The 21,582-nt window shown below is 42.4% G+C and overlaps 1 protein-coding gene across 4 annotated transcripts in view; it reads left to right on the forward strand.

Moving 5' to 3' along the window:
• The window catches only part of STK32A (serine/threonine kinase 32A), a 91,639-nt gene that overhangs the window by 20,871 nt on the left and 49,186 nt on the right, over nucleotides 1-21,582 (forward strand). For all 4 annotated transcript variants that reach the window (XM_030573900.1, XM_030573899.1, XM_030573902.1 and 1 more), the window contains 3 exons: nucleotides 3,536-3,591; nucleotides 5,335-5,486; nucleotides 12,822-12,995. In XM_030573900.1, the coding sequence (XP_030429760.1) occupies nucleotides 3,536-3,591; nucleotides 5,335-5,486; nucleotides 12,822-12,995 (382 nt within the window). The remainder of the gene's footprint in view (nucleotides 1-3,535; nucleotides 3,592-5,334; nucleotides 5,487-12,821; nucleotides 12,996-21,582) is intronic.

A 21,582-nucleotide genomic window follows, 5' to 3' on the forward strand; every position in this document is an offset into this window, starting at 1 on the left:
TAACATGTTTATGTTGAAAGAGGCCGAATGTACATTATTGCCGTGTTAGTTTCTATATGACCAATGTTTTAAAAGTATGAGGTTAAGCTGGGACTTAAATTTTGATGACATTCTGAGTTCTTTGTACTGTTGTGTACAGCGAAGCTGTAGCTTCATGTCAGTCTGTGTCTGTCCTGTTACCATAGTGAGATGCCCTTGTTTCAAGTCCGAGTCAGTGTATCCTGGAGAAAATGAATGCATTTCTGGCTGTTATCCTGTGTGTGGGAGAATGTGTCTGTTGCTGAGGAAGAGTGATTTACAACAACATTCTTGCTGAAAATCTCTCCTGATAAAATGCTTTGGGGACAAATGGCTCTTGGTTTCTGTGCAACTCAGTTCAGCTAATGAACATGGCAGCAGATGGCAATGAGAGGACAGCTGGGCTTTCCAAGGAGCCTTTGGTCTAAGATACAAAGAAGGAGAGAGTTTAGTAAGAGTTAAGCAGAAGGTGCTCACACACCAGTGGCGCCGTGAAAACGAGATTTCCAAACTCACTACACTTATTTAGCCTTCAGACTAAGGGAGGGTAACTTAGAATCTCTTTCTGAGCCTCAGAAGCCAGTGCCAGTAGCCAGGGGCGGCTCTAGGCATGTTGCCGCCCCAAGCACGGCAGGCAGGCTGCGTTCAGCGCTTGCCTGAGGAGGGTCCACTGGTCCTGCCGAAGCCGCAGGACCAGCGGACCTCCCACAGGCAAGCCGCCAAAGGCACCCTGCCTGCTGCCCCCGTGGTGACCGGCAGAGTGCCCCCCCGCGGCTTGCCACCCCAAGCACGTGCTTGGTGTGCTGGGGCCTGGAGCCACCCCTGCCAGTAGCACATCATGGAATCTGCCAGGAAGGAGTTTTCACATGAGAGGTGTGGTTGGAACCTGGGGCTGGAGAATGAAAGGATTAGAGGGTGTCATCAGTATGGTGAACCTGGGCACCTAGGGAGCCCGGGATGGCTTTCTTGGTCGCACTTAAACCTGCTATAAATCCTCTGAATTTGGGGTAGGTGGAGACTTGATTGTGGGAGGAGCCTGAGAATACCCCCACTCTGTCTTCCCAAATTGACTCTGGGATATAGGGTTTTGTTTTGTGCTCCTCTCTAGCTCTGATGAGACATCTAGGCAGTGATTTTTCAAAGGGGCCTTAGGGAGCTGGACTCCTAACTCCCTTAGGACAAATCCTATTGTAAGCAGTCCATGAAACTTAACCTCTCTGGGCCAGATGTACGTTAGTTGTAACCCACGTGTCAATTTATTTTGGTTTTTAAAGCAAGCTCTTTCACTTTGATTTCACTTAAAATTCAAAATGGAATTCAGGTGGAGTAGCCATTATAGAGGAGAAAAGCCTTCAGACTATGAAATGGCAATATGTATTTAGACTGAAAACCTTTCAGGTGTGGACTGTTTCTTGTAGAGCACATTAAGTGTGCCCGGTAAATGATGAGAATCATACTGGTTTGATCTCTTTAAGTTGGCTGCAGAACACAACTCTTTGTGGAGTGCTGGTCCCTGTATGTACTCACTGTGTGTGAGGTGATGCTCCATGCGCATGAAACTAGAAGACTCTTCAGTGTTCAGAGGTTCATGCCTATGTCTTTATCTCTCCCTCTACTGATTAACTCTGAACTGGGAATATAAGAGGCTGCATGGACCAACTGCCTCTCCAATTCCTTGCTCATGGTCAAGCCTCCATACGTACGCTCCCAGAGCACTGTGCTGGGGACTATGGAGCCAGTTGTCTTCTAAAGTAATTAATAAAACGTCCACCATCACAACAGGTGCTTTTGCTGGCAGGCCCACTACACCTGATGCTAATTGGCCCCCTTGCTGTCAATCTCAGCAGTGAGGCCGTTGATTAAATGGGGCATGGAGACTAAACTGTCCTCTCAGCCTCTAGGAAAGGGACATGTTGATAGAGCTGTGTGGGGAAAGCTTGCGCTGCTGCCTATGTTGTCCTTGTTTAGGGTTTAAACATTGGCCTCTAAGGGCTGTCAACCCAGCAAAACTCACTCTCTTTATAACATGCCCTGAGAATAACCCTTTTTAAAAAATGTCATTGTCTGACCCCAGTGCTGAAGTTTTATTATTAAAGCAGCGAGCAGTTTAGAATGCAACCTGCTGCCCAGCTAGTGGTGCAACTGTAAGACAGGAACAAGCTGGCACGAAGAGATATGGCATCTCGCTCTCTGTCACTTTCAATCCATCACGGACATTCTCGCTGGCCTGTATTGTTCCACTCAGAACGGGTTTTCAGCAAAGCAGGTCAGACACATGGTCCCCTCCCATTCACTCACTAATTGACTGGAAATAAAGCAATGGACAAGACAAATTAACTCTGTGATTTCAGGCCCATCACTTCGGTGGTGCCTGATGATTCTGGAGTCACAGTAATTAAGGCTAATGTGATATTAGAGATCTACCAGTAGCTTTGATTTGATGCCTCAAATCAGCCACCCAGTGAGGTTTAAGTGCCTTTAAAGCAGTGGCTGGTATAAGGAATGGATTCCCCATTAGGATCTTTTCTAACTAATGGCTGTATGGTATGGTGCTGTGGGATCTCGGGGTGTTGCTTCATACGGGTCTTGACCTAGCACTAGCTGAGTCAAACTCTGCAACTTAGAAATTACAGTTATGGTGCCTTGTCTTGCCTGCTGATCACCCTCAATTTCCAATTGAAGACCATGGGTGACGGGTTTGAATCCAGAACAGTTAATCTACCTCTTTGCTTTGATCTGCTGTTCATCTGCAAATCTCTTTCTTGCTTCTGCTGGGACATAGCCTAGCACACTGTTGATCACAGGCGCTTGATATGACAGATCATTCCAGTTAGTGTGAATGAGAGTCACCTGCCTAGCATTCACAGAGGGGAGAGCATATCCCAGGAACCCATCTCTGTTCAGAGGTCCCAATGGAGAATGAAATGATTTCCTTCTTTGGATTACAGTTCACATTCCGTAAAGCTGCATGGACGGGGCTGAGCTTTCCTGCACTGTGCAGAGACCAAACTATGTTTCTGGGTGACAGAAGAGTTCTCAGCTTTTGGGTTGGTGGTTTTTATTAGTCGTTTAACAGAATTAATCTAAGCCAAGAAGTACTGTCTGTACCTAGGCTCCTGAGACAGGTGGTGCTTATTTCACGCCATCAAAGCGCATAGATCTTTGATGAAGTGGACACAGCGGATGTTTTGCAGTTGACTTCAGTGGGAGCAAGATCAGACTCCCATAGCTCAATAGCTGAGGAGATGTGAAAACATTTGTTTGATGGTTTCCTGCCTATATGCCATTGAAAATGGACATTTACTGCCCCAGGAACTTGCTTTTACAGCCAAATGGGAAATAACATGAATAGCGTAACTACTGTGGGTGGTGCCCCAACTGTCCATCAGCAACCGAGGAGAATATCCCTTGGAAATCCTTCATTTTATTAACAGTCTCAGTTCGGGGTGGGGAGGGAATTACAAAATCAAATTTCAGCTCAAACATTGAACTTATGAACATTTGTTGTTTCCTGCAGTGACCTTTGACCACTTTGAAATTTTGCGAGCCATTGGGAAAGGCAGCTTTGGAAAGGTAAGCTCCTCGAGAGTAAAACTGCTGTATGCACAACAGAGACTGTAGCTAGCCATGTACCGGGCACATCAGAGAAGCTTAAATTTGAGAGTTTATTGCAGAATAATGGAATATTGCTTGTTGATGAGATTTGACCTGAACTTCAAGTCCTAATAATCCAGGAAGAGTCTCTAAGTTTGACTTGTCATCCATTTGGAATTCCCAAATTCTATTACAAGATCTTAAATTGCAGTTAATGATAAACCCAGCCAGCTAACTTTCACTATGTTAGCTGGGTAAACATCCTCTGAATGAAGACTCCCCCAGCAATGGAGATGCCCACTTGAGCATCCTGGTGTATCCTTGACAAAGCACTATGATTCTCTGAGAGCAGCACTGCAGGGAGCAGAGAAACATCTGTGTTTGGAATCCCACTTTGGGGATCTAAATATCGTGTTAGGATTGTGGGTTTTTTTCAGTATGGTGATATCTATGACAAAACCCATGTCTGGAAGATGCCAAAAGCCCAGAGGTTTGATGGATCAGCTGTGCTACACTGGAAAAATTGTGCTGATCCTTATAGATAGGAGATGATGTCCCACTAGTACTCACAAGTCCTGCCTGCAGGGAGTGAGGCTGTCTCGGTAAATGCCCTCAGCTCCTACCCTACAGTCCAGCTTGGCGAAAGGGAGGCGCAGGGAGCAGCATGCAGCACATGAACGATGGATAATTATGGGGAAAAAGCAGAATTAGTCAGTTACTTGATAAACCTGCAATACCCAACTTTGCTTTGACAAACTCTGTACTCTAACTATGATTCTTCTTAGCACGAATATGAATGCAGCTAGGGTGACCAGATGGGATGAAGAAAATATCTGGACACATTGGAGGGGAAGTCCCGCTGGCACAGCAAAAAAAAAAAAAAAAGTGCGGATTCCCTGAGTCCTGCCGGCAGAGAGAGGAAAAAAAAAAAACGGAGTCCCGGAGTCCCACTGGTGGGGCGGGGAGAGAAAGGAAAAAATGGAGTCCCGCTGGCAGAGAGAGAAATATCGGGACACATTGGGGGGAAGTCCCGCCGGCACAGCAAAAAAAAAGTGCAGAGTTCCAGAGTCCTATTGGTGGGGAGGGCGGGGAGAAGAGTCCTGCCAGCACAGCAAAAAAAACAAAAAAAACCACAGAGTCCTAGAGTCCCGCTGGCAGAGAGAGAGGAGGGGAAAAAGAAAGGAAAAAAAACGGAGTCACACCGGCAGAGAGATAGAGATAAAGAGGAAAAAAAAACGGAGTCCCAGAGTCCCGCTGGCAGAGGTGGGGAGGGGAAAAAACAAAACGGAGTCCTGCCAGCACAGCAAAAAAAAAAAAAAAAAGCCTGGAGTCCCAGAGTCCTGCCAGCAGAGAGAGAGAGCAAAAAAACCAAAAAAAAAAAAACAGAAAAAAATGCAGAGTTCCACCGGCGGAACAAAACAAAAGAAAAGAGTGCAAAATCGGGACAAATTGCATCCCGACCAAACATCGATTGGGATGCGGTACAAATGCCTGAAAATCGGGACAGTCCCAATTTTATCGGAACATCTGGTCACCCTAAATACAGCACTTACAGGTGATGTGCATGGTTAAATCATAGTGCATGGGGCTGTGACCTGGGGACATGAATCTCATTGAAGTTAACAAGGATGCTCATAAGAGCACATTTTACCTGCACAAACTTGCTTTCAAGATGTCTCCTAGCGACTCTGCCCAATCTAACATCTTGGTTTGCTCACTTAGGTCTGCATTGTACAGAAGAATGACACCAAGAAAATGTATGCCATGAAATACATGAACAAACAGAAGTGTGTGGAGCGTAATGAAGTGAGAAATGTGTTCAAAGAGCTGCAGATTATGCAGGGCCTGGAACACCCCTTCCTGGTTAATTTGTGGTAAGTCATTAGTACTTTATTTATACCTTTTCCATTTATTAGGAGCCTGCCTTTTAGGGGGCTTATCGATGTCAGTTGGAGCTGAGGCTGCTCAGCAACTCTGAAAACCTAGGAGGTTTTTTTTTTTAAAAAAACCCTGTTTATTTAAAAAATGCCATGTTTCTTTTATGTGTATTTTTGTTTCTCTTATGGCTGTTCTTCAGGGTGTCTCTGACTGCCCATAACCCAGTTTTATTTGGCTCAGCTCCTTGATAAAAACAACAGCTTCCATTTCTAGCTGGAAATACAATTGGACTCAGATTCAAATGGTGCTCCCATAATGGGCCCCCTTCCAGCTCCTATTTAGTTGAATGGATATCCACTGGCCTGAGCAGCAGGTGCCCACTCCTTCCAGTTTTATTGCTCTGACAGTGGAGGCTGCCATGTCTTGCCTGGCAAAGTACAAATGCAATAGATTTTGCCCTGAGCTTTCTTTTTGCTGTGAAACAGTCACCTTTTGTGCCAAAGGGCATAAAATGGGTTAGAGAGTCACAAAGGCTAAATATAGTCTTTAGAAAATTGACACCGTATGTCTCCTCTGTGGCATTTATAATGCACCAGTTTACAATAAATGAAGCTTTATCCTGGGAAGTGTGGAGCACCCATAACACCCACTGATTTCAACTCTGCAGGATTGGGCCTCTCAAGCTATTAAACAAGCACCAGCCCCACGGCTGGAATAAAGAAACATTGCTGGCTTTTAATGCAGTGTGCGTTAACTTCCTGTGCTAATGTGATTGATAACCTTGGTGAAAGGACTGGATGTTATTCAAACTTGCTCTCTCTTGGCAGCAGATAACCAGAAATCTAATATCAAAGAGTAGGGTAAAAGCATGCATCACCCACTAAGTACCTCGGTAGATCAATCTTAATCTCGATCAATGTTGGTCTCCATCTCTCCTGTCCCTCCCTTTGCTCCCCATTGCCTCCCGGTTGCTAGTTTGTGGTTTATTCTGTGCCATCAAAAGCCAGCCTTAAAACCTTATTGATATTTGCTGAACTAATGCTATTCAGCAAAGATAAAAGCCGTTGTTCAGTGGATTTAGTGACAGAAAAAAAATCCACCACAATTCAAATTTTATTGCAGAAACTCAGATCTCTCTTTGGGAAATGTGCACATAAAACAGTCCCTTTCCTTTAAGCATACTTGATCAATGCAGCCTACACAGACTGTTTCAGTGGTTTGCCAGCCATCAGCACTGGGATTGATCAACACAGTGATAAAAGACATCTTAATCCCTCCATCTTCATTTGATTCAGCATGTTTTCCTGCAATAGCACAGTGGAACGAAGGTTTAAATAAGGCTCTGCTACTGTTAAAGCAAGACAATAATTTTATTAGGACATCAGTAACATTTCCAGTTGTCAGGGGCTTAGATATCATGTGACTTTCCTTTAATTACATAGCAGCTTAGTAGAGTCCATTGGTAAATAACCAGAAGGTCCCTGCAGGATACTGGGTAATTACACTTATTAGCTCTAAAGGTAATTTTCGAATGGGTTAAAACATTCAAAACAAAACCCAAACCCATAGGAATCTTGCTTGGTTACTTGGAGTTTTGAGTTAAAAACTCAAACCCCACTGAGGATCACAAATCTTTGGAATGATTCTGAGTTCATTTATGGTTTCTTATTGAAATCCTCTGAGATATGTCATTTCAGTGCTAAAGCAGGTGAAATGTAATAATTTTGATGGATGGGGAACTCAAAGCAGAACTCAGCCATGCAAACCCAAGTAGCTCAACATGAAGGGTAATGTTTATGCATAGACCACTCCAAAGCAAAACCTCAGAGTTTCTCATTTCTTGTGGCCCTTGTGGCCACATCCCCAAAATGTGACAGCTAAACTTTGCTTCTGATCCATGGACTACATTTTTCACTGGATTATTTTGGTTGCTTGATTTTGGTGATGCTGATATCTATCAAATTGATGAGATGCCAGCATGAATAGCCAATAGAAAGGTGCTGCCCACAGCTGATCAATAGAGTTGTCTTGTGGGATACTTGGGAAACCTTACATGATAAATGAAGACATCCAGTGGAGCTACTTAAACTGGAGCAGTAAGTAACATCTGCATCCCCTATCTGAGCAACTGGTCTACACTATTAACAAACTCTCGGGAACCAGTCTCAGAAAATGCATGTGAATTAGTCATTCCAGACCCTATTTGTTGTGTTAATTGTGATTTTTTACTGCAGCTTTGTACACCACCTTATGGCTTCATGCTGTGTCGTCTTCCTGATTTTGGTAGATTCTTTGGGTCTACATAGGAAGAGACAGGGTAGCCCATAAACTGGCCGAGTGATGCCAAAAGCAGGTGCACTGCCAGTACAGAGCTCAGGCCAGATTGCTAATCCCATGCTGCGTTTCCAGTAGACCAAGCAGCTGGGGCTTGACACCATTATCTGGGGAAATGGCATCCCTTATCCCACCTCAGGCTTCCAAGATGTAGGAGTATTTGGGGTCCATACATGCTGGCTTATACTGCCACTTTTTACGTAGCACCATCAAAGTAACTGCATTGGTGACATGTTACAAGTGCACCAGGATATAGTGATCAGCAGAATATAGTGATCTGTTTACAGGTTTTTGTATTATTCCCTAATGCCTCCTGAGCATAACGTGCAGAATAAAATAAAGTTCTCCCGAATGGATTTCATAAATAGAAACTTTTTATTAGCGGATATAGATTTGCTGGCAGCAATTCCTGACTACTCGAAAGAGGGAACAGATGCCTGTTGTATCCTGCATGAGACTGTAGGAAAGGTTTGTAGGTCAAGCCTCCCAAAATAAGAGTGAGTTTAGGGTTCTACTCTGAACCTAAAACAACTGCACAGCTCCACAAATATGCAGCGGATGTAGGCCGTGCTGTTCAGTCAGACCAGCCCCACTACGTGATACACCCCTGAGCTGTCCTCTGCCAAATCAATTTGCTCCCTCTCCTTTGACTATGTTTTGAAATATTGCTGTTCTTACTCCTACTGACTGCTGCGCTGAACAGGGACATATATACCCCCGCCCTGGGCTGAAACCTGAGTTTGAACCCAGGAGCTACTAATCTAAAAGCATGAGCCTCTAGCACATGAGCTAAAGGACTTGTGTCCCATAGGTAGCGGCAGTAGCAATAGCCCGGTTAGCAGAAGGGGATGAAGAACCCTTCCTTGATGAGAGAAACACAGATACTTCTATTGATGGCTAGTGGCTCTGGGGGATCCTAACACAGTTTGTAGGAAATGCCCAGTACTCCCCACATACCATAAAAATTATAATGTATCTGTGTTTTATTAGTCACTGTGTTGCAGCCCATACGACCCAAATTCTGCAGGATTTACCTAACTCAGATTATGTACTGAATAGCAAAAAGGAAATGCACATGCTTGTGATCCATCTAATATGGGAGTGCTGGAACAATTTGTGCAGTGGGGTGCTGATAGCCACTGAACCAAACTGCAAACCCTGTATATGATAGAAACCACTTCAAGCCAGAGGGCACGGCAGCACCCGCAACACCCTTAGTTCCCGCACCTATGATCTAATGGCCATGTTCTTTAAGCTAATGCTGTCAGAGAGGCAAGATATGAAGGTTTTGATCCTATTTCATACACACTGAGGACTTTGTTGAGGACTGGAGAGAGATTACCTAATGCGGGCACACACAAATGAAATATCCGACTTCCCAACCGAAATAAACTCGGGCTGAGGCTCTGCTGCCTGAAATACTTTCAATATTAGCAGGTGGAAAGATGACTTTTGTGGCTGATTAGTTACTGAGGAGCCATTGGCTCTCTTTTTTAGCATAGACACTGAGGTTGTCCTGTACTGTTGCACAGACTGAAGAACCCTGTATGGAGAAGCACCAGCTGAATTGCTCACTGGTCTTCTCTCTTACAGATCTTTTTCCCAACAGAATTGTTTAGTCCTCCATAAAGCCAATCTGAGTCACACTCCAGGCATAGTAATAATGCCATGTTCTAGTGGACACATATATACACCACAAAACTGCCCTAACTGGAATCCTCATTGGCAGTCTCAGCAGAGCCAAAGACTGAAACCTCCTCTCCACAGAGGTAGTGCCATCAAAACAGCTTTTGGGCAGGCTGTGAGGAAAGTTTGCACTGCTACTGCCTGTTCTGTATGTGTTCTGTGGCCCAACACAGGACTGTCTCGTCCAGCTGCAACTTCTTGCAGGCACAACATTCACTTAAAAACACCTTCTTTTAAAAGAAAAAAAGTGACTGTGATCCGCCACTCTTAGAGGCACTCGTGTGTTACAGAGCTTTTTGTGACTCACAGTTTTACAGTGATTTAAGCCTTCCAGTTGAAGATGTACACAACTCTGCCACCTGGTTTGGTTGCTGAAGCTTGTGCAATCTGCTTTGCTTTTAAGTAAAGACAGAACCTGATTTAGCATCCTATTTGCTTATGCTGTTTCCTGGGGGAATCTCTTGGCATAAGAGCAGACATTTTTCATCTCTATATTCAGGAGCCTGCTGTGAGCACTAACTGCTCAGCGTCTGGAAAGTATTGATTACTTGAGCCATCATTTGACTCTCAGTATTGTAGGCAGAGCTAACAATACCCATAGTTAAGGTTGCCTGACACTTCATTCTAAAACTCTGTTTTCAGTTCTTTTAACTTTGCCAAACTTCAACAATTTGGGCTGAAATTCCCCATGCTGGACGTCTGCCTCAGGCTGAAGTTTTTAGGAAAACTTCAGGAAAAATGGTCCAGCCTTTTCTGACAATGAGATTGGGGGACAAATATGCTGTTTTGTGCATTCAAATTTTTTTTAACTGCTTAGCTGAGAAACTCTAGTGCCTGCATGCTTTCTTTGAAGCAGGGACTTGACATTTGGCAGGGTGTGGCAGTGATGTGCCTTTTGCCATCCCTGTACCAGTTTGCCCAAATTTGCCCACGTTATATAAGACTTTGAAAAATATCAGCGTGTGCATGTTTAGTCAAGACTTGCTAGAGATTATTAATGAAATTCTCTAAAAATGCTTCAGCCCGAGGGACAATGACTGAGCAGTATTTCCTCTGCAATTGCTGTTTCTGGCTAACATGGGCCATGTTAGGAATTAGGAGGCTGATATTTTCAAGGAAAGTTTGATGTTGATTGTGGAGCTGTATAAAATCACTGTGTTGTGCATTTATACTCCTATAGTTATGTGATGAGCCGCAGTTCATTAACAAGGGCAGTACAACAGTTCTGCTGACTTCAGCGTTGATGCTGTTGCACAAACTAGAGTACACAAATAAGGTCAAGCTGATGTCAAATGCCATGGTTTGGAAGCACAACTGAGGCTGAGGTGGGGTTGAGAGTTTAGAGGCAAATGGGAAGGGACATGTGAAAACAGGGAATCCATGTTTGCCAAATGGAAAAGCACAAATTGTTTAAAAAAATAAGTTCATTTCCTGAGCCCCTAAGGCACTACTGGAGAAAATAACCCTGAAACTACCCAAAGCATTTAACTATGTCCAGTCAAACATGCAGAATATTTGCATTTGAGCTTTATTTCCTTTCTGTCAGGACAATAGGCTCATGACCTGATCCTAAGCAGAACAATTACTGTTCACTCCCACTGCTTTTAAAAGAGACAGAACTTTACCCAAATGAAATACCTACTTTTTACTATGTAAAAAAGTATCTTTCAACCTAAATGTTTGAGACACCTTTTCATCTAGAAAAATGGCTTTTTAATACTTTTCAGACACAACTTTACTCTGCACTTTATAACTACTAATTGTCCTTAAAACACCACTATGAGTAGATAGTAATTGAAAGGATGGGGGAATCAGGTAGCTAATGTAGATGACTTGTTCAAGGTTATAGGGAAAGTCAGTACTAGAACAGGGATGGCTTTCATTCCCAGGGTCAGACATCTCCTTTTCCTATTAAAATTAGATGGCCCCTTTCTGTTTAAGAAAAAAATTGGCATGTTGTTCCCTTTAGACTATCACCTTTTGATAGCATCTGTAGCAAGTAGCTAGTCTATGTTTTTCAGGTATGTACACAATATGATGATGTGGGACTCTCTATATTTATTTACTCAGGGGCACCTGCACAGTAGGAACCACTGCTCTTCTCTCTCACTGGGCGTAGTTAATTGGATTACCAAACAGATGTGCCCACATCAATCCAGTCATGAAATTGCCACAGAAATGTAAATAGAAGTGTGTGTAATTCAGCCATAATTACAAACACCGGTATACATTGCGACGTATTGGAATTAAAGAACACACTTTGAAAAATAACAGTATTGTCAAGAAGAACAGGAGTACTTGTGGCACCTTAGAGACTAACAAATTTATTTCAGCATGAGCTTTCGTGGGCTACAGCTCACTACTTTGGATGCATAGAATGGAACGCACAGACAGGAGATATTTATACATACAGAGAACATGAAAAGATGAAGTATGCGTAAGAACAGGAAGAGTCTAATCAATTGAGATGAGCTATCGTCAGCAGGATTTGTGAATGCACCAGCACTAGGCTGATTTGTTATTTTACAGTTGCTCATAAGCATTGGATTGTTGACCCTGAGTATTACTTCCTTATTTAGAAATAATGACAGCTGTGAACCAATTTGTTTTTCAAAAATACATATATAAAGATGTGTAAAGATGTATAGAGATTTAGATAGCTATATAGAGAGACAAAGTCTTCATCAGTAATCAGTACATTTGTCCCAAATCTGATTAGTGTTAATACTATGAACTTACTTACAGTATCAAACACAGGCATTGATCTGATTTGAAAAATTAGGGACCCAGTCTCATGTGATGCTGAATGCCCTCAGCTCAGCAGGATTGCAAGAGGTGCTCAGCACCATTCTGGATTGGGCCCATAGGCTATGTCTACACTGCAGTTAGACACCACGGCTGGCCAGTGCCAGCTGACTCGGGTTCGGGCTGCTGGGCTGTTTCACTGCAGTGTCGACTTCTGGGCTCTGGGACCCTTGCACCTCACAGGATTCTAGAGCCTGGGCTGCAGCCTGAGCCCAGAAGTCGACACTGCAGTGAAACAGTCCTGCAGCCTGAGCCCTGTGAGCCTGAGTCAGCTGGCACGGGTCAACCACAGGTGTCTAATGGCAGTACACACATACCATATGTGTCTGTAAAACGCAGCATGGTCCAAACATGTGAGTGGGAGTGGCAAAACTCCATATAAGGAGTAGCCTATAATAATTTTGTTCAGATGTGGCTGTTGAGGGCACGCACTTTCGATCCCTTTTTTTGAATATTACCTGTCCCGAGTCAAGACTGGCTGTAGCATGGTGTTTCTACTCTCTCAGGTACTCATTCCAAGATGAGGAGGACATGTTCATGGTGGTGGATCTACTTCTTGGAGGAGATCTGCGTTATCATCTACAGCAAAATGTTCGATTTCAAGAAGACACTGTGAAACTCTTCATCTGTGAGCTGGCATTGGCACTGGACTATCTCCAGAGCAGACGCATCATCCACAGGTCAGTCATGGGCTTCAAAGGTGGGTTGATGTTGACATTCTGTTGTTGTGTCTTGGTATGCATTACTTTATGGTTGAGGCAGAACCAGTGGAGGTTTTAAACCTTAGCTATGAGAAAAAGACATCAGCTTGTTACTGAATATCTCTAAGTCAGAGCTGCCAACTTTACTCATTTTTTATTCCATCCACTAAGAGCAAGGTGCATTCCATTCTGTCTCATACATTGCTGCAAAGTTAGTCACTACATTCTGATTCATAAATCTTTATGGCTGATATACAGAAATAACACAGCTTGATTTTCTGTTAGCAGGGGAGCCTGCTCTGTTAGTTGTAAGAAAAATGTTTTAATTTGTAAACTGAGGTAATTTGATAGGGAAATCATTGTTGGAAGGTAAAGTGATCATGTTCAGAAAATAATAATACCTAGCCACGTGTATGGTGACTTTTACTAGAGAACCTCAGAGTGCCTTACAAAGAAGTATTTTTATCTCCTTTTAACACAAAGGGAAACTGAAGCCTAGTGAAGTTAAGCAACTTGCCCTGTATCCTACAGAAGTCAGTAGCAGAATCAGGTCTCTTGAGAAAGGTTTCAAGTTCTAACCACTTGACCATGTCTGGGTCCAAGTTGCATTTTTACAAACTAATTGTTTTGAACTGTAGTTTGGCCAACTTTTCTTAGTTCAGGTCTTTCCCAGCGCTCAGGTTTGGGAAGTACTTTGGAGACAATGTATATCTATAGAAATTAGAAGTGAAAAAGTCATGTTAAGTCATCTGCTTTATTCCACCCATGTCAGTGTGGGATACATAGCTTTGGAACACCTCACATCATTCAACAGTGAAACTTGTAGGAGCATGGACAGACTATTAAGGAAGTCTTTTCCAGGCTGCCTTGGCTGGGAGGAGGGTGCCCAGGATGTGGAGCATCAGGATGAGGTAGAGCGTCAAAGCAAGAGGAAATGTTCTGTGTAACAGACTGCAGATGGCTCCCCTTTCCTGACAGACGAGAGTGGATATAACAGTACTCATCTGTTTTGTCCCTCACTGATGTGGAAGGGAAGGAGAAGCTTAGGGACAGGGCAGAAAACTCACATTTGTGGCTTCCTGAAATCTTTTCTTAGAGAAGTTTAAGGTTTTAAATATTTCTAATGCAGAGAGCATGCTATTTCCCTCCCTTGGGCAGATGCCACAGAATATTTTTCCACTCATCCTGCAAGAAGATATAACTGCTAGATTTAATTAGCTCCAGCTCCTCAGTGTCAACTTATCTGTTGAAGGAAATGCAATGGAGAGAAGGCACCTCTACTGAGACCTCTGTTGTTGCATTTGAAGTTGTAGGCAGCAGGGCTAACTCTCTGTAGGAAACAGAAGGAAGAGGAATGGAAATAGATGCCCCTTCTCCTATATGTGAATTAAATGCCTCTCTCAATGTTGGAATTTCTCACTGGAGTTTGTGCATGGCCAAATGAAGCACAATTGAGTTCCTCCAACCAATGAAAGACCTTCTGCTGTCTTATGTCTATGTGGTATTTCTGTTAGCATGAATGGTAGCTCCAGTAGGATACAGACTAGTAGTATATGGCAGAAGGAAACTGCCCCTGCGGTTCACAGGATACCACCTGCTCTGCAAGGTATCTATCTCAAGAGGGAAAAGTAGAACTTTGATAACACATGATCTTGAAGGTGACCTTGAATTTCCACTTCTCCTGTTCCGATTCCTTTCCTTTGCTTGCTTTATTCACCTATGTTGGATGACAGGGAATGTTCAAAATTTGGAGGAAGTGATTACTTGATTTTAAAAATACCCATAAGAATAACAAAACTAATTATAATCAGCCCTCAGGGCCTAATTGCAACCATCCCTCTGAAGAATAATTTCATGGAAATTAATTATTACAACTGGACACTACCAATGAAGAATTTATATTTGTTTTTTAAAGTCTGATTAAAAAAAAATTATTCTTGACTGAATTACTAATGTGAAATTAAAAGATAGTTTATGCAGTACGGAGAAGTGATAGGTCACCTTTCATCACAATCCCATTGTGATTGATATTTGGTATGTTTTAGCTCAAAGAGGCAGTAATGTCAGGCTCCCAATGCAGACCTTACTGGTGGTATTTTTTTTAACTTCTGGAACAATGATACAGCTTAATTAGACAACTAGTTATAAAAATACAATAAATGAGATGCCAGAGGGTGAATAATAGGAATTGGCCAATATGCTGCATTTGTACATCATGACTATATTCTCTGCTGGTAATAATGGATGAAACTCCATTTAAATCAATGGAGCTATGGCCATTTATATCAGCAGAGATTTTTTTTCTGTTTCAGTTTGTAATAATATCATATTTCTATTACCTCTCATCCTGAATGATTACAAATATCTTTACAAACCTAATAATCTGATATACAAACTGTACACAGGGTTCAAGTCATTCTACATTGAAATGCAGCCACCACAGGGAAGAAGCACAGCCACGATTTGTTTTTCAGTGCACAGCAAATAACATGCAGCAATTTAAGTCAGGAAGTAAAGGACACACCCTGTCCAGTTACAATTGCTTTGGGAGCTTATGTAGCTGCTTAGATGCTACAGTGATTGGTGGAGGGGGGAGGCATAGAACTACCGAGAGAGGTGAAAATGACCTAAAATAAAATGTAGCTAGGATCTCGGTTAGCACCCTACCCTTGAGAAAGTGCCATGGAATCTTTAATAGCCACAAGTTAACCAGAGGTTGTTTTTACAATTTGTCTCAAAGATGCCATTTTCATCAACATACGGCTGCCTAATATCATGTTAGGACATTGGTTCGGTACCGACTGAGAGGAAAAAACACATCTACTGAATCACTAATTCCAGCCCGTGGTACTCTGTTTTCCTCGGAGCTTTCAATAACTTTAATACAGGGATAGACCACCCTAGTGATATCTTACATAAAAACGTCCATACTGGGTCACTGGGTCACCAATCATCCATCTAGCCCAGTATCCAGTCTTCTAACAGTGGCCAGTGCCGGATGCTTCAGAGGGAATGCACAGAACAAGGTAATTATCGAGTGATCAATCCCATTGTCCAGTCCCAGCTTCTATCAATCAGAGGTGTAGGAAACCCAGAGCATGGGGTTGCATTCCTGGCCACCTGGACTAATAGCTATTGATGGGCCTGTCCTCCATGAACTTATCTAATTCCTCTTTGAACCCAGTCATACTTTTGGCCTTCACAGCATCCCCTGGCAACGTGTTCCACAGGTTGACTGTATTGTGTGAAGAAGTACATCCTTATGTTAGTTTTTACCCTGCTGTCTATTAATTTCATTGGGTAACCCCTGGTGCTTGTGTTATGTCATACAGTAAATAACACTTCCTTATTCACTTTCTCCACAACATTCATGATTTTATAAACTTCTATCATATCCCTGCTTAGTCGTCTCTCTTCTTAGCTGATAAGTCCCAGTCTTTTTAATTTCTTTTTATATAGAAGCTGTTCAATACCCCTCATCAATTTTTTGCCCATCACTGTACCTTTTCCAATTCAAATATATCTTTTTTTTGGATGGGGTGACCAGAACTACATGCAGAATGCAAGATGTGGGCGTACCATGGATTTATAGTGGCATTATGATATTTTCGATCTTATTATCTGTTACTTTCCTGGTGGTTCCTAATAATCCAGTAGCCTTTTTTGATTGCTGCTGCACGTTGAGGAAATGTTTTCAGAGAACTATCCACAGTGACTCCAAGATCTCTTTCTTCAATGGTAACAGCTAATTTATACCCCATTGTTTTGTATGTACAGTTGGGATTATTTTTTCCAATGTGCATTACTTTGCACATATCAACATTGAATTTCATCTACCATTTTGAAGCAGAATCACCCAGTTTATGAGATCTCTTTGTAACTCTTTGCAGTCAGTTTCGGACTTACCTATCTAGAGGCATAGGTTCCCCTTATTCTTCCACATGATCTTCTATTATGGCAAGAGGCCTGCAACACTGATCGTATGTTCCATTCAGTGGAATCTCACTGCTTGTGTGTTGTTTTCAAATGACCAGCAGGTGCCTACTGATTCTTTTGATTGGCCTTGGTAGCACATGAGTTTCTGGTGTAGTGTGTTATTCCAATGACAGTTTCAGTAGAAATCCACTAAAGATTTTCAGTCTTTACTCAGGCAAAAAACCAATTAATCCAGTGGAATTTTGTCTGAGTGAGGACTGTAGGATTTGGCTTTAAATGGATAAATTGGTTGCATCAAAGTGTTGTTACCTCCTGCTTCTTCTACGGTATGTATACAAACAAATACACTAGAGGCCTTTGGAATAGATATCTGTTAATAGAGAACACAGCTAAGGAATATAAAAAGGGAAGAGAATGAATTTAAAAATTACTACAATAAGATTTATATAATAATAATTCCATGAAATCAGCTCAGCAAGGAACTCTGATGTGTGAAGCTGTAGAAAGAAGGCACTGCACAAAATTTAGAATACAATATGATTAAGAACACAATATAGTAAAAAAAAAACAAAACCCAATATATTAATGAATGTTAAAATGAGCCAGTGTCACTAGACAGGGAAGGAACATCCTACACAGGAGACAGTGAAGCTTAAAATAGCTTTGAGTCTGATGTTTTACAAATGTGACAAACAGCAAAAGGCCTGACTTTCAGTATTCTCATAGGAATAATTCACCCCTCAATTAAGAAGAATCCCAGCCCTGTTGAAAAGTTCAGCTCTTCTTGCAGCTTGAGACTGGCACTGGCATGTTAGAGCTCCTATTTTCTCAGTAGTTTTAATTTTTCTTTTTTTCTTTTGTTTTAACACATGCCTGGATTTTTGCTTTGTGATGCGTATATCTCTCTGCAACCAGGCACAGTTCTGCCGCCCCTTTCAAACTCACTTACCCACAGACTCCACCTTGCTCTGGGAAACAAAACTGTAGAGTGGTAATGAGGGTATTGGGTTAGTGTCTCTACCCTGCACCTGCTCACCAGCCACCAAATAATGGATGAGTATGAATTATACATTGTCAAGTAGGGGATAAGGTTTCTTTGGTGCGGACACAGCGGCGAGATCAGGACAGACTCATGGATGGATTTAGTGGCAGCCCGCAACTTTTATTAAACATTAACCAGGGGAGGTGCACAACTTGTGTATTGCCCATAGAGCCAGAAGATGCTCCACATGGCTGCCATTCCAATTCTGGGAGCTGGGGAATGCACCCCCTCCTCACTATCTCCCTCCCTTACCACTGGCCCCATCAGTTCCCTCATCCGCTGAGGCAGGTAGTACCAGGCACTGTGCTAGTATTGACACACAGTACTAGTACTGGCATTTGTACTAGACACTAAGGGCCAAAGCCTCAGGCCAATGTTTGGCTTGAGTAGCCTGGCTGGGTATATGCATAAGGGAGTAGTGGGGAGAAATCCTAACTTTCAGCTTGACGTTGTGCTAAAATTGTTGATGTTATTAATTTATTTCTCTGTGGTAGTTCCTAGAGGCCCCAGTCAAGTGCTAGGGACTGAACACATTATACCAAGAAGATGGTCCTGTCCGAAAGAGTTTACAGTATAAACCAAAAAGTGACAGGTTTGATTCAACAAAGAGGAGGGAGCACCAGGCAACAAAGAGAGAGTTCGTGATTTGTGTGATAAGCAATGGTCACACCATCCCCCTTGATTTAACCACTGTTGAGTGTTGTACATCCAGGCATGGGATGTTTTAAGGAGAGATTTAAAAGAGGACAATGTAGTGGCCTTGTGGCTTTTTTCAGAGAGCTCCTCCCATACACAGGTGTTAGCATGGGAGAAAGCAAGAAGCAACCCTCTGCTCCCATACATGTTTCCCACTGTAGGGTTAGGGGCCAGAGGATTCTTGGCTCACTCCTGCACTGCTCTCCCAAGCTGACAAAGCTGGGCTGTGCTTCTCTTGAGGGGTTCGCATCACCCTGTGTGCTGCCCTGCACAAAAGAACCACAGCAGTCCAACTTTCATGGGACCCTCTATGGCCATTTTTATGATTAACTTATATCAACAGCTGCTATCAGGACTCAACCCGCCTTCTAATGGCAATAGAAAAAAACAAAACCAAACCAGTCTGGCGTTGTTTATCATTCCATCTCTCTGAAAAGCCACAGTTCACTAGAGGATGGCTAAACACTGCACATATACATGCACTAAGTAGGAGTTGCTTGCCTATGGGGAGTTATTTGCTTACTACCCTTCATCAGACCTCTAGCAGAGAGGATATACTCTGGGACAGAAAACATATGCAGCAAAACTATGTATCTCTTCCCATTAACAGTTTCCACACATGTTTTTTCAAATAGACTGCAGAGTGCAATATGTCATTTTGTCTTTCCAGTAAGACTGTTTAGGAATACACAGATCTAATCCCTAAATGTGCATTGTAAAAGGAAGAAACCCTCACATAAAACAGACCTTAATCTAACGTAATTGGAAACTTGCGAAGACTAAAGTCCAACAAGTGTTTGATTTATTTGCTTCAGGCTTTTCCTATAAATTGCAGCGATGTGCCAACATCTGACTTGGGTTTACAGTAGGTAAGAACTAGCCTGCAGTCAGAAAAGTGACTGCAGGAAATACCATCTCAAGTTCCATATTTATTCTTTTCAAGTGTCTTCAGAGCAAACATGCGCCATTTACAGATCGAAGATTATATGTCATGGTCAGCCATCTTGGGGCATGGTCTGCATCCCAGCACGTGTGCTGTAGAACTTTCTGCTACCCAGAGGCACTCTCTGCCTCTTTTTAAAGGAAAACCAGTGTACATTCCAGCCCATGTTTCCCCACCTGGGCCAGCACAGGATGACTTTTCAAATAATACGAGGCTCTAACAAATATGTGTCCTGTGTAGCTCCCAAGGTTTAGGGCAAGATGTGACCCTAAATTAGAAGAACATTTCCATTTGCCTTCCTTTACTGTCCATTTCTGCACTTGCAATTGAAAGTTACATTACAGTCAGAATTCCAGTGGCATGACCACAGCATCTCCAGTGGGCTTGGAGGGGCCATTCAGCTAAGCAATAGTTCAGTTGAGCCGGGGCTCCTTAATGCCTTAGAACAAATGCACTAAGCCCTGAAAAAAACAGCCTCCTTGCTCCAGAAACATTCACAAGAAGCAGAAACCACCCTTAAGGTGTGTGACATGCAGTCGGAGCTGCAGCTGGGGCTGTTCGAGGTACATGTAAGACAATGAAACATACTTGGCCAATTGGAAGATTTTGCAGGTCGTATAATTATCACTGTACCCCGAGGGGATGGCATTAAATTGATAGAGTGACTGAGCAGAGGAGTACCACATCTGTAATTGGGAACCTCAGGAGATGTGCAGATAATTGTTTACTTTGTACGAGCAAAGCTGTGCCGAGGCAGCAAAGACAAAGACTGATGGCTTGAAATGTTGGTGCATGTATTTTTAAGGAAAGTGGAAAATATTAATTAATGTGTAGACATTAGGGACTGATTCTGACCTCACTGTCATTGGTGAGACCCCACAGATTGCAAAGTAGAGTGAGTGAGATCAGAACTGGACCCAATGGTAATACATTATATTTAACCCTAAGTAAAGCTGGTCAAAAAAAGAAAAACTATTTTAATTAAATATTTCAAAATTTTGAAGGTGTTTTCATTTCAAAGGGTTAGAAAAGGACCCTTTTTTCTCTTTTTTTGTGATTTTTTAAAAAGAAAAAATCAAATTACCGTCTATACTCATTCATTAGCCCATTCGTTTATAAACCAACCCCCCAGAATGGATAGGTAAAAATAGCAAAAACTGTATGAGCCTTTCATAAGCCAACACTAGATTTCAGGAGTTGGGAAACTTTGACTTCCGGCCTGTCAAGGTAAGCCGCTGATGGGTTGGGACGTTCTGTTTATCTGGAGAGTTCACAGGCATGGAGCCCCTCAGCTTCCAGTAGCTGGGACCGGTGAACTGCGGCCACAGGGAGCTGAGGGGCTCCATGCCCCCAGACACTCCAGGTAAACAAAATAACAGTGTATTAGATATTCAATTCAATGATTCCATAGAGTTTAAAATCATCAAATTTTGGTGTAGACCCATGTATGAGCCGAGCCCCGTTCTTTGATGCGTCACTTTTTAACCAAAAATATTCGGCTTATGAATGAGTATATACAGTATATAATAAACAACATTATTGAAAACATGATAGCAGTGGTTATTAAAATTTTCATTTACCAAGAATCCACACTTTTGGCAACCCAGCATTTACGTTTTAAACTGTGGTTTAGTAGGTACTGTGCACCGTTGCATTGTTTAATAAAAGAAAAAACCCACCTGCTACATTCGAACCCAGAAGTGGTATTTCAGTGATGGTGAAGTGAACTTTATATATCTCTTACCCATCTCACAGGGAGTACCAGGTAGTCAATTGGTGTTTGTGAATCATTGTGAGTTGCTCGGATGAAAGATGCTGTGCCAGTGCAAATGATTAGTATTATGATTATACACATTATATACATTTTCTTTTTTTCCAGATAAAGATGACTCTGTGAACCATACTTTTTTTTTTAATAGATTACATTTTTAAAAGGCTAAATCCTAGCC

Source organism: Gopherus evgoodei, chromosome 8, assembly GCF_007399415.2.
Source record: "Gopherus evgoodei ecotype Sinaloan lineage chromosome 8, rGopEvg1_v1.p, whole genome shotgun sequence".
In the NCBI taxonomy this organism is placed as follows: Eukaryota; Metazoa; Chordata; order Testudines; family Testudinidae; genus Gopherus; species Gopherus evgoodei.